This window comes from Pan paniscus, chromosome X (assembly GCF_029289425.2).
Source record: "Pan paniscus chromosome X, NHGRI_mPanPan1-v2.0_pri, whole genome shotgun sequence".
NCBI lineage: Eukaryota > Metazoa > Chordata > Mammalia > Primates > Hominidae > Pan > Pan paniscus.
Window position 1 is genome coordinate 111,320,010 of NC_073272.2, and position 17,637 is coordinate 111,337,646.

General features: G+C 41.9%; 1 protein-coding gene across 1 annotated transcript in view; it reads right to left on the reverse strand.

The window, feature by feature from the left end:
• The window catches only part of TRPC5 (transient receptor potential cation channel subfamily C member 5), a 309,990-nt gene that overhangs the window by 63,662 nt on the left and 228,691 nt on the right, over nt 1–17,637 (reverse strand). The window contains exons 6-7 of the mRNA XM_055106604.1: nt 15,101–15,423; nt 3,351–3,546 (exon numbers count right to left, since the gene is read on the reverse strand). Coding sequence (XP_054962579.1) covers nt 3,351–3,546; nt 15,101–15,423 — 519 coding nt within the window. The remainder of the gene's footprint in view (nt 1–3,350; nt 3,547–15,100; nt 15,424–17,637) is intronic.

The window sequence follows — 17,637 nt, forward strand, 5'->3', positions numbered from 1 at the left end:
TCCAAATGCTGCCACCCTAAGGGAGACAACCAATTATATATATTTGGACTCTCCCCAAGCCATCCAGCAGCTGTGGCTCAGTGAAGCAAGTGCTGTTTACTTATTTTCAGCATTAAAGCAAATACTCCATAGCAGCCAAAGAAACCAAGGGTTCTTATTAACTTGCTGAATGAGGCTTTATCACAGACCGTAATGAGCACTATGTTTTGGGAGGACTAATCTCAGGCAACAGAGATGGCCATTGTGGGTGGGTAGGGGGTAGGAATAGGGCCTAAGGTAATGAACTTTGTGGGATTGATCTTATCTCTTCCACCTAATATTTTTTAACGGATGAATCTGATTAAAATGGCACTGAGGGCAGCTTTGGTTGATGGAGCTTGTGCCTATACATCAGGGACAGCAGTGACAAGGTAGATGTATTTTAAAAAGTGTCATTGAGAGTAATAAGGAGATTGAGGGAGATATAAGAATAAAAGGAGAAGTAAATCACTGCTAATTGTCAATAACAATAATATACAATATGGCCAGCTTCACCTGCTGATGCTGGGACCACAGAGCACAGGCCTGGAGTGATTCCTGCTTCACTGTATCTTAAGAATAACTCTATACACTACTGAGGTGGAGCCTCCTATGACATGGAAATACAAATTGCTACAGAGCCATATATTCACATCACCAGCATCTCTGAATCCTGCATGGAACATTGATAAAGAGCTTAACCCTTCAAGGGATTGGTATTACCTGATATTCTTGAGGACTGTCCTAGAATGTACACAAAACAGATTCACAGTGAGGCATGTTGACAACTCAGTCCCTACCTAGACTGAATCAGCCTGTGATACCTTTTAAAATAGGAGAAATTTGTCTTCAGTGGTTTCCCTTTCTGTAACCTTTCTCCCTATATCAAGGACCTTGTAAAAATTACATTCAGTACTGAAGCAGAGATGTTGCAAATGAAATTAAATCTACTTTCTGGCCCTTACCACTTAAGCAGATCCAGGTATTTTTGGAATCAGGTTGTCCAATATCATGATCCCACTGGATCCATTTCCAAATGGTAAAAACACACTCCCGTGGGATCCAAAAGCAGTAAAGATATTATTCAGAATGGTTGGCCATGACTTCAGATTTATGAGATGGTATAGACTCCATTTAGGCCATCTACCGTTGGCTCCCTCCCAAGCCAATGTGTTTTCTTTGGGTGCAGCAGTAGGTGGCATTAAAACAAAACTTACTACCAGCAGGTGGTGATGGGAGCTGGAGTTGATTATTTTCGCCCTTCCTAGAAAATGTCACTGAGCTCAGTGAGAAGGACCACAGCCCTGCATTAGGTGACAAGAAAATCTCTCCCTTTTCTACTGTCACAAGGAAAAATCAGCTATCAGACACCCAGTGAGAAAATTACAAATGCCTTTGCATGAATATTGCCATCTTTGGCAGGGGTGAAGGATAGAATGCCAAGCAGAGGGGATGGAAAAGTCAATTCCTGAGATTCCATGCCTGCCCCTGCCCCCTTATAGAGATAGACTAGGAGTGAACATAAATCATTTTAGAGTTCTTGGCCTAGTTGTTTGAATGAGGGGGAATGAGTGAATGGAACTGAACTATATTGAATTTCAAATGCAACAGAAAAACAGAATTTCAGAGCTAGAAAGGACCTTGTGAGCCTATCTTGTAAATCTGTAGGCACCCAGACACATAGGATGTCAGAGCTAGCAAGGATATTAAAAACCATTGATTTCAATACCCTCACTTTTGGATGATGACACTGAGGCTCAAGAGGGAAAAGTAAGTTACTAAAGACATGCAGTTATAAACCACAGAACCAGGATTAGAGTCCCTGGTTTATTAACTTCAAATCTTTTTTTCCACTACACTCCTCTCCCTTCTCTACCACCTAGATACCTAATATCTAAACTATCCTAGCAGACAATTTTATATCCTAATTTTTTAAACTCTCCAATAACAGAAATTCTATAGACCCACCTGTGAGAATATATTTATTTCATTGCCATTTATAGTTAGGAATTTCTCCCAAATAGGTAACTCAAAAGCCTCCTACTCCATTCCTTTTTGGTTCTGTCCTTAGTGGAAATGGATCACAGACGTTCACTATTAACAATAACATTTAAGACATGGACAATGTGCATGTATGGGTATGTGTGTGTGTGTGTGCATATATATATATGCACATACACATATACATACATATATATATCTATGTATATGTAACAAATAATTTGAGCTTCTTTTCTATAGGCTAAATAACTCCTCAGTGGCAAACCAAATCTGAGAAATAGCATCTAGAAAGGAAAACAAGACGTGGGTTTATTTATTTTGTACTTTCTCTGCTACAGCAAAAACTTTGAGCAACAGACTGATCCAGAGGGGGTAATCTAGCATTATAGTAGGAACTACACATCCAAATTTACTAATGCCCAACTAAATCAGACCTCAGGTAATGAGGACTCCTTTGCCAAAACTCAATTTTTAGGAATTATATGCAGATTAAAATAAAATAAGCTAAGGTTAGATATGTACTTTGACATAAAAAACCAGGGCAGGGACTAAATTGATCCTGTATCCTACACTTTCACTATTTCTAGTCTAGGGTAATAAACACTGCTGATCTAAATGGTAACATGATGGTGCAAAAACATTCAGCAATGGACTGTACTTAGGAGTGCCTTGCAATGGAGTGCAGTTACTTATATATACTTGATTAAAAAATAGCCACTGGCTGGGTGCAGTGGCTGATGCCTGTAATCCCAGCACTTAGGGAGGCTGAGGTGGGAGGATCACTTGAGGCCAGGAGTTTCAGACCAGCCTGGGCAACATATCAGGACCCCATCTCTATTTTTTAAAATAGGAAAAAACGTAGCCCCCTCCCCTCTCTGTCTCTCTCTCAGAAGACCATCCTTGTCAATGGGATTCTTAGTTTTCAGAGGGAGATGTTTGTAGTGAATAGGGAGATAGGGCTCTCTTGCCTAGAGAACCAGATCAGCTGAATTAACCCTGGAGATGAGTGAGGTGACACGTTGTAGCCAAATTATGCTCAAACCCTGAGTTTTCCACTGAGGCAAGAAAATTGATTCTGAAATTTAGAAATATTTTCAATAAGTAGCTAGAAAATCTTATTCACTCCAATAACTTAGATGATGAAGATTCTGTAGACTAAGAGTCCAACCTGAATTGCATTGGAAAGAAATAATTCAGTCTAACAACTAGGAAAGCTAATGTAAATTAATTGAGGCAGACGAACTCTTTCATTGAGCTTCTAATGAACTCTATGCCGATGTTGCCCCAACCTGAAACCAAAGTAAGCACGCTTGTAAAGCAAAGCTACTCACGGCAATAAGCTGATAGGAGTTGTTCATCATAGCAATCAGCATGTTCAGCAGCACTACCAGGGAGATGACGTTGTATGTTCCAAACATGGTAGCTCCTACAAACTCGGTGAATTCGTGTCTGGCTTTCACATTGGTGACATATAGATTTAAAAGGCCAAATACAGACCAGAAGAGTGACTGAAGAGTCTCAAAGAGCCTAAAAGAGATCAAAGAGCAGGTTAGTTAATTCTTTAAGAAGAGCAAGAAAAGAGAGAGAAAATGTAAGCTGATCTGCTTAACAAAGGGGCTGCCAGATCTGTGACAGATAAACTGGTGATCTCACATATTTTGGGCTCTTCCCTAACACAGACTGACCATCCATGTCCATTTGTTTGTTTGTTTCCACTTTTATGTCTTATGCTTTGCTTTTCTACCTGAAATACCATTCCCTCTTCTCAGTCTATGCATAGCCTAAAAATTTTCAAGGCTTATTTCAAGAGCTATTTCCTCTACCAAACTTTCCCTTTTGTCTTCAGACCATGTTATTTTTTTACCATTCTAATTATGCAGAGGCAATACATGCAGTGGTTAAGAATATGGTGCTTGAGGCCAGGAGTGGTGGCTCACGCTTGTAATCCCAGCACTTCGGGAGGCCGAGGCGGGTGGATCACAAGGTCAGGAGATCGAGACCATCCTGGCTAATACGGTGAAACCCCGTCTCTACTAAAAATACAAAAAATTAGCCGGGCATGGTGGCGGGCGCCTGTAGTCCCAGCTACTCGGGAGGCTGAGGCAGGAGAATGGTGCTTGAGTTAGATTGCACTGGGTTAGGATCTCAGTTCTGGCATTTGCTGGCTGAGTGAACATGAGAACAAATTACCATTTCTGATACTTCTTTTGTGGCTCTCACAGGACCCAGATAACTCTAAACTGCATGGAGGAGCTTGAGGATTCTCAAATTAACACTTTATACAGATAATTGTTAATGATATATTAACCAACTGTTATTGAGGCTTTTGAGAACTCAACTATTATTGAGAACTTATAAGCATGTTAGGTACTTTTACATACATACATTATCATTATGATCCTTGTAAAATTTTATTGTTACTGATGACGAAACAGAGATTCAGAGATTGAATGACTTGCCCAAGGACACCTTACTAGTATGTTTTGAGCCAGATCTCAAATCTAGGTCTGTCTGCCCTTCCAAAACCACTATATTGATGGCTTCTCAAATTATTATTTCCTCTCTTAGACTTCACATCCAAATATGTAACTGCAATGATATGCTTTTGGTGTCTAGGGTTTCTTTTGCTTTATATTCAGAAATCTGAATACAGCAATAAAATGCAGCCAGTTCGTGGGTGGCAGAGATTAGCCATTGCCCAAGCCTATGGAAACCATGCAGAACATAAGAAATGCTACTTTAAGAATGGATGCATTTTTCAGTGTGCTCAAAATGTGTTGTTCTTAATGAGCACAATGTATTTTGAGAGTCTTAGGGGTTTGTTCTTCGGTTCATTTTAGAGGTGGGTGAGAGGTACTTTAAGGAGTCCCTCTGTCTGAAAGTGCTCTGCCCCCTGATCTTTACACAGCTGCCTTCTTATCATCAAGGTCTCAGCTCAAATGTCACTTCTTCAGAGAGGCTTTTCTTGGTTGCTCTACCTAATGTAGCTCCATCAGTTTTTCTCTATCCTATTGTCTTGTTTAATTTTCTTTGTAGCACTTGAAGCTTCATAAAATTATATTAGGTAATTTTTGGTTTAAATGGTTATTTTCCGTCCCTCTCTACTATAATGTAAGCTCTATGGAGGCAGAGACATAGCTGCTAGGTAGCTGGCACATAATAGGGACTAAATGACATTTATTGAAGAAATGAATGAATATATGAAAACTATTACTATTACTGTTATCATTAGATTAAAGTGGAGAAGATTCCAATCCCATTGACAATTTCGCAGTCAGTAGGCTGCACAAAAAGGGCTAGTTTATTTTGTTTAAGGCTGTGCTCTCCACTGGCCTGACTCTCAAGGGCCCTTTTCAGGGCTGCCTGGGCAATGTGCACATGGCCCTTCTCAACTTGCTAAGTGGCTCTTCTCTGATTATCATAGATAAATTCCATGATCTTTTCAGCATCACGCTGCTAGAGAGCTAGCCTAAAAGGAATAAATTTGCTTTTTGTTTGGTGAAAGTAAATGCCAGCTGGTGAAGCAGTTGAGAATCAATAGTAAGATGAGAGTCTGGAGTTCAGGGGCCAGGGCACAAGAACCAGACAATATGGCAAGTCAGACCTATCACAGGATCTAAATTTTCAGGAGACTCTACCAGCCAGGGCCAGGCAATACAATGCATCGCAGAACCAGGCAGAGGGTTGAAAAATGAGGAAGACATGGGGCTAAGTAATCTGGCCCCTGCTAGGAGGGCACAGTCAACACCTGATGATGCCTATTAGATACCAGAAATCAGGCAGGCAGGAGGCCAGCAGTAAATAGCACAAGCAGCTAGCACAGCTGCTAGGTAACAGAAGCCAGGGCAGATTGTAGTTCAGAATTTTAAAGAGCAGCTGCAGTGAGTAGGAATGTCATTCTGAGGAACCAGAGTCCCTGGAAGCTGAATGACCTTGAACACAGAATGCATTCAGTAAGTGTTTGTTGATTTCCTGACAGACAATAAGGCCACAAACTAGGGCAAATATGTAATCAATATGTTGGTAGAGTCTTAGTTAATTGGTTGCTTCTCCTGAATAGATGTTACCTTCACCTCTACCCCTACAACAATTAAAATTGCAATGGCTTATGCTTGAGGATAGAGTTTATTGCTAGTTGTTCCACTGACAGATACAAACGTTCCCTAAAAGTAAAAGTCTGAGCATTTAAAATCTTCCCTCAGCCAGGCATGGTGGCTCATGCCTATAATCCCAGAGCTTTGGGAGGCAATATTGGAAGGATTACTTGAACCCACGAGTTTGAGACCAGCCTGAGCAACATAACAAATCCCCGTTATCAAAAAAAAAAAAAAAAAAAGCCAGGTATGGTGGCATGTGCCTGTAGTCTCAGCTACGTGGGAGGCTGAGGTGGGAGGATTGCTTGAGCCCAGGAATTTGAGGCTGTGGTGAGCTATGATCATGCCACTGCACTCCAGCCTGGGTGACAGGGCTAGACCCTGTCTCTCTCTACATATGAGTAAATAAATAAATAATAAACAAACAATGAATGCATGCATAAATAAATAAATAAATCTGCCTTCAACTGTGCTGATATTCTAGTCAGGGAAACCTTATGGATAAAATTGTACAACAGGGGAAAATGGGGAGGGATAGGAAAGATCATTCCTCCGTTTTGGTGGTTGGTAGTGAGAATGTCCTCAACATGTTTCTCAAAATATTACAGTGTGGTCCGGTCATCAGGAGAAGCTGGCCTGCTGAAAAGCATGCCCAGGTAAAATGAGGGACTGTCATGTGAGGTGGAAAAGAATTTTCTGGTGAGACATCTGCTGGAGGTTCTGTGGCTTCTAGACTCAGTTTAATACACAGGGAAAGGGCCACCACTGGTGGTGGTGGGGGTGTACTACTTGGTGCTGGGTCTATAATAAAGTCATCACAGGGATGGAAAGACTTGTTGACAAACCATAGAATCTTAATAACAAAGGACTATCTTTTCAATTTTAAAGAGGGATTATTTTAGAAAAAAGCAACTAGTCCATTTTTATTTAGCAGAGAGTAAACAAACATATGGAACTTGCTAGCTCAAGAAGAGGCATAGACTGAAGATACAAAGATTCAAGAAAACTTGATATTAAATGCACAGAAGACAAATCCATAACAGGTGGTTAAGGGAGAACTTGCACATGTTGGGAGCCATCCACAAATAGATCACAAAGCTAAGAGGGGTAAAGTAGAACAGAGATGGGAACTCAGTCCTCTGAACATTTGCCGAAAGTCTCATCTTTGAGATGAGGAATTACCCTTTCAAAAAGTAGAAAGAGTATGGAGAGGATTTACTTCTCTGGACCTAATTCAGACCAACAAAGAAGAACTAGGGGGTGAACTCGAAGTTAAAGGCTTGTTGGGAGAAAGCAGGGACATCATCCTATATTTCCCAAATTGTATGTTGATAGCCTAAATGGAGCAAAAGCTGTAATCCCAACACAGGTGACCCTTTGGTATCACCCTTACCCATTCCACAGTTCCCTGGACCTGCTATTTCTCATTCCACTATGCCTTTGACAAGCTCCTGTCTCTGGATAGGATACCCTCACCCTGCCCCAACCTCTAGCTTCTACTTCTTTCCTTTCTCCTTTTCTGTCTAATTCTTGTTTGACCTTTGAGGCTCAGTTGAAGCCCCACCTCCTCTAGAAGCCTGCCCCAACTCCTTTCCTACAAGGCTGGGTTAGATGCTCCTCTTTTTTGCTCCCATAGCACCCAAGCCTTGTTCCATAAATGCACAAATCACACTGTAGAGGCAATAGAGGAGAGTGCCTAAGCGAGAACTTTAGACCCCACCATTTATTAAATAACATTGGGAAAGTTACATAGCCTCTTTCAACTTCAAGTTTTCCTCATCTCAAAAATGATTCTTGGTAAGATAAATACTAATTGCTAACATTTATTGTGCTCTTACTATATGCCAAGCATTGTGCTAAGTGCTTTGCATATACAGTTGTCCCTCGATATCTGCAAAGGGTTGGTTCCAGGACCTCCTACAGATACCCAAATCCATGGGTGCTCAAGTTCCTTATATAAAATGGCATAGTGTTTATGTATAACGTAAGCACATATCCTCCCATATACTTTTTCATTTTTATTTTTATATTTATTTATTTATTTATTTTTAGAGAAAAGATCTCACTCTGTCGTCCAGGCTGGAGTGTGGTGGCACAATTATTGCTCGCTGCAGTTTTGAACTCCTGGGCTCAAGTGACCCTCCTGCCTCAGTCTCCTGAGTAGGTAGGACTATAGGCATGCACCACCACACCCAGCTAATTTTTTTCAAAATGCGGTGGCTCACGCCTACAATCCCAGCACTTTGGGAGGCCAAGTTGGGTGGATCACGAGGTCAGGAGATCGAGACCATCCTGGCTAACACGGTGAAACCCCATCTCTACGAAAAATACAAAAAATTAGCAGGGCATGGTGGCGGGCGCCTGTAGTCCCAGCTACTCGGGAGGTTGAGGCAGGAGAATGGTGTGAACCTGGGAGGTGGAGCTTGCAGTGAGCCGAGATCGTGCCACTGCACTGCAGCCTGGGTGACAGAGCGAGACTCCGTCTCAAACAAAAACAAAAACAAAAACAAAAGAACAATTTTTGGAGAGACAGGTGTCTTGCTATATTGCCCATGCTTGTCTTGAACTCCTAGCCTCAAGTGATCCTCCTGCTTCAGCCTCCCAAAGTGTTGGAATTACAGGCATGAACCACCATGCCTGGCCCATTCCATATACTTTATATCATCTCTAGATTACTTATGATAGCTAATACAATGAGAATGCCATGTAAATGGCTATATTTATATTTATAGCATGTAAATGCTATATTGTATTATTTAGAGAATAATGACAGGAAAAAAGTCTGTACATATTCAGTACAGATGCAACCATTCATTTTTTAAAAAATATTTTTGATCCACGGATGGTTGAATCCATGGATGCAAAAGACATAGATATGAAGGGCTGACTATATTATATTTGGCTATACGTCTATAAAGTAGCGACTATTGTTCTTCTATTTTTCAGATGAGATACTGAGGCACAGAGTGGTCACACAGGCAGGCAGTATCAGAGGTAGAGTTTGTACCCAGCTCTTTTGACTCTGAAGCCCACACACATAGCCTTATAACTGTATCACCTAAGATACTGCATGTAAAGTGCTCAGCACTTTAAAGTACTTTGCATATGGTAAGCATTAATAATAGCAGCTATTCTAATTGTTCATTTGCGTTCCCCATTAGACTATGAACTTCTTAAAGATAAGGATTCCATCTTCCTTGGTATCCTCATTGCCTGGTACATAGGAATTGTTGAAGAAATGTTTATTGAAAGAGTCTATAAAAGATGACAGGAGAAACACATAACCAAGAAAAGTACAAACGAGTAGCACCATCCTGTGATAATAGCATCAGGAAGGATATGGACTGGAATTAGGAGGAAAAGCCAGAGATAACCAATAAGAACCTTTATGACCTGACCAGAACAAAAAGAAGAGTGTTTGATGGGAACTACGTGTGTATCCATGTTAACAAGATAGGAAAATATTGGCTGAATGATGGGTGGAGAAATCACCACTGATTAAGTAGAAGTAGCTGCAAATGAATGGTAATAGCCTTGAAGGAGGTCACAGTGGCCTGCTAGGTCATGGCTCTGTCCTTTTTCGCTTTTCGTGTGTTCATGATTATTGCAGCTGTATACAACAAATCTTACGTACCTTTACAAAACCAGTCTTACACCTGTATCCCTAGGTAAAAGTACAGACTGGAGCTTGTATGCCTAGATTGAAATCCTGTCTTTGCTACTTACCATCTATGCAACTCGGGACAGCCTGATTAACTGCGTTGTACTCTAGTTTCCCTATCTGTAAAATGGATAATAACAACACTGTCTACCTGATAGCATGGCAGTGAGGATTACATGAGTTAATTCACGAAAAGCTGATTTGTAATAGTGCCTGTTCCTAGCACGCAGTAAATATTGATTATTTTCATTATTATTATTAAACCTTCCACCTTGTTATTTTACATTCCTTTGTCTTTATAGATTATTATTCATTTGAATGTCTAATTGTACATAGTTGCAATCATAGTTTATACAATCTCTGGTGTTTGTTTGTTTGTTCTTGAGACAGAGTCTCCATGCGATGCCCAGGCTGGAGTGCAATGGCACAATCTCGGCTCACTGCAATCTCCACTTCCCGGGTTCAAGCGATTCTCCTGCCCCAGCCTCCCAAGTAGCTGGGATTACAGGTGCCCACCACCACACCTGGCTGATTTTTGTATTTTTAGTAGAGACGGGGTTTCCTCATGTTGGCCAGGCTGGCCTCGAACTCCTGACCTCAAGTGATCTGCCTGGTTTAGCCTCCCAAAGTGCTGGGATTACAGGCATGAGCCACAGCGCCCAGCCCACTTTCTGTGATTTTTAAAAAATTACACATTTTGGGTTTAGACACTTTTTAATGTATATACAGAGTCTTCATGTGTATCATTTTAATAGCTGCCCAATATTCCACCCAGCAAATACCAAGCCTGCCTGACAGTTTTTTCAACGCTTTGGATGGAAATCGATGGCATGCTTCTTAGATCTTCAGATGACACAAGACTAGAGGGAAAGCTAATAAACTGGATGACAGGATAAAGACTCAGAAAGACTTCAACACCTTGGAGCAAGGGGCTGGAACTAATAAGATGAAATATATAGGGATCAATGTAGAGCTTTGCTCTTGGGCCAAGTGCCCAAGTACAGGATGAGAGAGGTAGGAGAAAGGCCAAGGGTTTTTGCTGAAAGCAAGCTCAAAGTGGATCAGTAGAGTGACAGAGTTGGCCAGATACTTCAGTCATCCTGGGGGGCAGGGTGGGCAGAAGCAGAAGTAGATTATCTATAATTAAAGACAAGATTACTCTTAGGCCCATGTATGTTGCTGCAAATGGCTTGCACATAAAACTGGTGAAATCTGAATGAGGCCACTGGATTTTATCAGTGTTGATTTCCTGGTTGTGATAATGTACTACAGCTATGCAAGATGTTATGCCTGGGAAAAATGGGTGAAGGATTTACAGATTTCTTTCTCTATTATTTCTTCCGATTACAATGTAACTACAATTATCTCCAAATAAAAAGCTTAAAAAGATAGGATTGCTTTTGGACGTCATCTTTGTCTTTTCACTCAATTGTTCAGTAGCCATGTTGAGCACCTTTATATCTTAGGCCCCTCTATGGCAGATGCAAAGCTTACTAAGATGGGAGTCTCAGTCTGGTGGGAGAGAGAGGCACAGATGTCTGAAATACAACAGTTTATGTAACATAATGGAGATGTGTTTAGAATGCCATGGGAAACATGCATTCTAGAAGAAGCCTGCAGCTGAGAGTGGGGTTAGAGTGGATAAGAAAGGCTTTAGAGCAGGTAGCCCTTTGGCAGCAGTTGGAAAGATGGGTATGAGTTTGCCAGGCTGGCTAGGTGAGGATGGGTATTCCATTCAGAGGTAATGGCATGTGATGTACAAAGGTCTGAAGGGCTGAGACACTTTCCTGTAGTTGGAGAACAGCAAAATGTTGACAAAGGAGGAGAGCAGTAAAAGACTGGAGAGGCAAGAGTCAGATTACCAAGGCCCTGTGTGTTATGGTAAAGGGGCAGGATTTTATGGAGAAGATTCAGATATTCTGGCAGGCATGAAGCCAGTGGGAGCCAGGATGCAATAAGTATTTAGAAAGAAACTTCCGCACAGCAAGTACGAGAGTGTTTGGAGAGAAGACCAGATTGGAGGCAGAGAGACCAGTCAAGAGTCTGTTGCCACAGTCCTTGGGAGAAATGATTTAGGCCTGAACCAAGACAGTGGGATGACTGTGTGTGTGTGTGTGTGTGTGTGTGTGTGAGAGAGAGAGAGAGAGAATGAGAGAGAGAGAGAGAGAGAAAGAGAGAGAGGTATTCAAGGGATACTTCAGAAGTAGAACTGATAGGGCTGAGTGACACACTTGATGATGTGTTTCATGAGGGAAGGTGTAAGAGTCCCATATGACTCCTAGGAGTCTGGTTAGTGTCATTTAATGAGATGAGGAATTAAAGGGGATATAGGTTGGAAGTGAAGATACGGAGAAAAGGAATAAGGAATTTAGTTGTGGACATCCTGTATTTGAGGGGCCTGTGAAACAGCCAGGTATATTCAGGAGGCATCAGGAGATGAGGGCTGGATCAAGTTAGCTTCTTTTTCTCTCACAAGTCCTTTGTCTTCAGAATGATAATGTCTTTCTAATTGCTTCTCTTGACAGCAGGTGAAGGCCACGTATTCCCAGTATGCAATACCAAACTCAAACCCCCAGCTGTACTGTCATGTGGTTGTCAGCAAGGACAATGAGTTTCCCTTAAATTGTATGCCTGAGGAGAAGATTGTTTTTCTCTTTTTTCTTTCTTTCTTTCTTTCTTTTTTTTTTTTTTTTTGGAGACGGAGTTTTGCTCTTGTTGCCCAGGCTGGAGTGGAGTGCAATGGCGTGATCTCGGCTCACTGCAACCTCTGCCTCCTGGGTTCAAGCGATTCTCCTGCCTCAGCCTCCCAAGTAGCTGGGATTACAGGCATGTGCCACCACACCCGGCTAATTGTGTATTTTTAGTGGAAACAGGGTTTCTCCATGTTGGCCAGGCTGGTCTTGAACTCCCGACCTCAGGTGATCTGCCCACCTTGGCCTCCCAAAGTGCTGGGATTATAGGTGTGGGTCACCGCGACTGGCCTGTTTTTTTCTTTTTTTATGTGGAAGAAAAGCAATGACATCTCTGGAGAATCAGAAGGAAAAGGATAACAATAAGCGGGTACCAAACTTTCCACCAGATACATAAACAAACTATCCCCTTCTCTAAAAGCAGAATCTTTCTATCTCCCTGGCTGAGTAACGTGTATTTTAACAGGTATGATAAATGCCTGAGGCCGGGTGCAGTGGCTCAGACCTGTAATCCCAGCACTTTGGGAGGCTGAGACGGGTGGATCACCTGAGGTCAGGAGTTCGAGACCAGCCTGGGCAACATGGCAAAACCCCATCTCTACTAAAAATATAAAAACTAGCCAGGCATGGTGGTGGGCACCTATAATCCCAGCTACTCAGGAGGCTGAGGCACAAGAATTGCTTGAACCTGGGAGAGAGAGGTTGCAGTGAGCTGGGATCACGCCACTGTACTCCAGTCTGGGTGACAGAGCAAGACTCCATCTCAATAAATGAATGAATGAATGAATGAATCCCTGAGTTGAGGCATTTAAAAGAAAACATAAATATGAGTCAACCTTCTACGGAGGAAAAAACATCAACTGATAGAGGGAAAGTTGAGGTAACATTACTGCTGATTTGGCCCCACCATGACAATGCTTCTTCACACCCCAAGATATAATTTTATGTATGACAGGTGCCCATTCTTTTCAATTGTCCCTGCTAGGCAAGTGATAGGAGCAAAATGTCAGTTGGCAACAGGGGTGTTAATAATCATTACAAACTTGCAAGGAGGCATTTCATAAATTTCCTCGGCAGAGTACACATGAAAGCATAATTGGCAGGGACCTGACCTCCTGAAAGGCACCTCTCATTCATGTATCTAATTCTGTTGAACACTTTGATGGGAACAAATGCAGTCTCCTGGTGCTCAGGCCACTACACAATTGCTCTTTATGTTGAAAACAGGTTGCTGTGAGTTCTGTCTCTAGAGTAATGCAGGAGAGGAAGCCATTCCTAGTCAACAGGCACTAGCGAGCTGATAAGCTGCTGTTATACACTCCTGGTTGGCTTAACCAAAATAGCACTATCTCTTTGTCAACCCATTTTGGACCCCTTCTCCTTGCACATTAATCTGGTTTCCACACCCAAGATTTAGCCCTGAGTTTCAGGAAGAGAGACAAGGAGCATGGCCTAGTGCAGGAGGTTTAATCATAGATTCCATTCTCCTGTCTATTAACATGCCACTGAGCTGTGGTTTGTGAGAATCCATTTTAGGAAATGCTGCTAGAGACAAATAACAAGAATCAGCTAGATAGCACTGTTTTGTTTTGTTTTGTTTTTTTCTCTATCACTGCAACAGTCCTTTTTTTCTCTGGCCTTTGTTATGGAGCACATTTCTAGAATGTCCAAGTCCACTGAACTGTGTTGGTTTATGGCGTTATAAGGAAAAAATTGTATCTTAGTTTAATGACTAAGAATCTTGTATGATCTTGGGGTCATTGCTATGAATACCCAGTGATGAGTTGCACTCTCCCGAAGTAGGGGTGGAGATGGACAAGATGTAGGACACTGAGTTCAGGGTCAGCCCAGGACAGCTCCTAACAGCCTGACATGTACTTATTTGTTTTCTCTTGTCTATTTCCCCTAGCATTGATTTATCAGAAAATAAAAGCCGTTCTGAAGGCTTGAAGGTCCCCCGAAAAGTAGGTCTTGACAGTACTAAGCAAAGGCACAGGAGTTCCATGTGTTCAGAGGCAGTGGACTCGTGGACAGAATCATGAGTTATCTCTTGTGTCCTGAGACATTTCCAATTAGTGCTGGGTGACACTTGGCCCACCTGAAACCTTAAATTAATGTAACAGGAGAGTGGATTCTAGTCCTACCTTCAGCCTGTCCCTTCTCGAGATTACACCTATGAATGGGGGTGCATTAAGATATGTTTGCATCCTTCCTTGATTCACAATAGTAAAGTTAGCTTTGGTAGACACTCGTTCAGAGGAATAGCTTTGCTGTTTCATTACCTTGGTGCCACATTTTGAGTGAGGAATTATCTACCTCACCCCAATTAATTCTTTTAAAAATATGTAATGCTACCAACATAGTTCAGAACCAACTCTTTAGATGACTTCCTGGAATCTCATGTGTGTGCTTGTTTCTTTCCTACCTCACCTAACTTCACTTCGTCCCCTAGTACCCTGTAGCAAGAGAAGAACATTCCTCCACCTCTGACCCTTCGGGTGGATCCACAGTGAGCACTGCCTTCACAGTCAAGTGGCAGTGATGAAGCTGTAGGCTGAAAACAGGACAAAAATGGAGAAGGCGGAAAAAATGGCAAAAAAATAAATAAATAAATAAAGGAAAGGGGATTGTCTTACGTGGAGAAGGCATTGTTCTGTTTCTCACATCGGATCCCCTTGCAGTTGTTAGGCTCATCGATAGCTCTGGTTTCATAATAGAAGTAAAGCTGGTTCAGTCCATTGGCAAAAGCTAGTAGTACCAGGCAGTAGATAAAGAGGAATTTGAGGATATCAAGCAGCATGCGTCCCAAAGAGATCTGCAGAGGTCCTAAGTGGGAGTTGGCTGTGAACAGGGATATGAGACGCAACGAACTTAAAATGTTGGATATTGCGAAGAGTGCTTCCGCAATCAGAGTCGGGTGCCACATTTCCCATTCCTCCCTTGGACGAGAACCATTATACTGAAAGAAACAACAAGTGCACAAGATGAGGGGTACAGTGAACATTTATAAAACTTTCCCTTTTTTCCTTGCTTCCGTACCCAAACAAAGCCACCAAAATATGCATCAAGCATTCATTATGCAACAGGCCCCATGCATGACACTATTTGTCTTTCTTGCCCCACCCAATTAACATGTGCTGATAACAACTCTCTTCCTCCCACTCCCATCCATGTATATACCTGGGATGTACACATAGAAGAATAAATTTTAGATCAATCATCTGCAGCAACCACCTGTGGCTTATCAACAGACATTTTCTAACTGTGGGTTTACCAGATTGTTGGGGAGTGTCACTGAAACAGAGGCACTAGTATGCCCAAGACAGTGGGGAAAAATCACCCTGCTTCCTAAAGATTTCAAGCCAAATGTACTTCCTCAATCCCTCACTGGGCTCTGAGCACCATGGACAACGTGCTGTTACTGAAAGACAAGGAGTAGACGCAGCGTTCTCGGTATGCAGTGTTCATTCTTACTCCCTTGCTGACTGCAGTTTGGGGCTGATGGAGGATCCTGAGGGAGCCATTCACTGGAGCTTTCTGCTGAATTTTTAGCAGGCTGTAATGTATTCTACATTACTGCAAATGGCATGTCAACCTTTCAGGTAATGAATTTAGTACTGCCCCATACAGTGGTGTATGGATGTATTTTACAGTTCATTTGACAACTCTGTAAGTTAGAATGTTCCTTTAGCACACATGAAGAACCAGGGGCTTGAAGGAGGGGAAGAACCAATATTTATTGGGTTGGTTACCCATCCCAGGTTTCCAGCCCCCGGCATATTAGGAGTAGCCTTGTAGAAAGATGACTTCATTGTGAGATCTGAGCTCCAATTTGGGCATTGTCACTTAAAACTGCCTGTATCTTTTAATTTCACCACAAAATGAGGATAATGCCTCCTACCCACTGCACATGTTTGTGATTCTGTATCCATATGCAAAAGTCTGTGTACTCCATAAGTGGAGATGTTATGGAAATACAAGGAATTACTTATTACCTTCCCAGGACAGAAGTAGATTTTGCCTGGAATTTAATTTGAAGCATATTGCCTTGAGCTCACATTTAAATATCACAATTTCTCAGGACTAAATGTAAACAACTTTCCTGAGAAAATGTTGCATTGGGGGCCAAATTATATTGTTAGCATTTCTAAAATGTGCTTCAGTTCCAACAACTGAGGAAACTGGTGCGGTTAAAATCACTTGTGTGTATCCAATATTCTTCTCTGTCAGAGGAGCTTGGAGAAACTGTGCCACATTTGTGCTTCTGCTTCGGATAGACTTTTAGGCGGCCAATCAGTTTTACGTACTCTTGGCCAAATCTTATATTTCTACATTTTTCCTCCCCCAACAAACATGCACTGCATTACTGTGAGGGGTAGGAATGGTTATGCCTGTTTTACAAATGGAGGAAGTCCAGATAGGCAGAGTGACTTGCTAAAGATCACACAGCAAGTCGGTGGCAGAGCCAGCAAGAAGTTATCCACGGGTCTCCAGACACTCAGTCTAGCACTATTTCTATTAAATGTTACTTATATGATAGTTGATATCACAGCACAGATGATAGATCAGCCTTTAAAGGTTTGAGGTATATGTGAAAGATAGTCTGTTTGCTGATAACAAAACAGACCTATGTTTTAAAACTAGAAATCAACAACTGGAACATGTATAGCTCATAATTTGGGATTTTCTCTCTCCTCATCCAGAACTGTAACCTCAGGGATGTCTGTTGCCCATGGGATGGTGAATCTGAATTTGTGGAACACTCAGAAGTGTAAAACATGATTCTCATGGCAAATCTATACTTTGAACAGAGATACTTTGCACCTTTGGAGAAAGATATAGTATGTATGTGCAGGGAATAAACATGGAGCTCATCTAGCATAGAGGTTGGCAAACTTTCTGTCAAGAACCAGATAGTACATATTTTTGGCTTTGTGGGCTCTATGGTTGCCATCACAACTACCCAATGCTTCCTTTGTAATCCTAATGGAGCCCTAGACAATATACAACCACAAGGACATGGCAGAAGGCCAGGTTTGGCCCACAGACCATAGTTTGCTGACCCCTGATCTAACACAGTGGTTTTAAACTGTGTTCCTTAGAGCCTGGGGGTTCAATGGAGGCATCTCATAGCTACTGTGGGAGCCAAAGTGGAGACTTAGAAGACTCATTC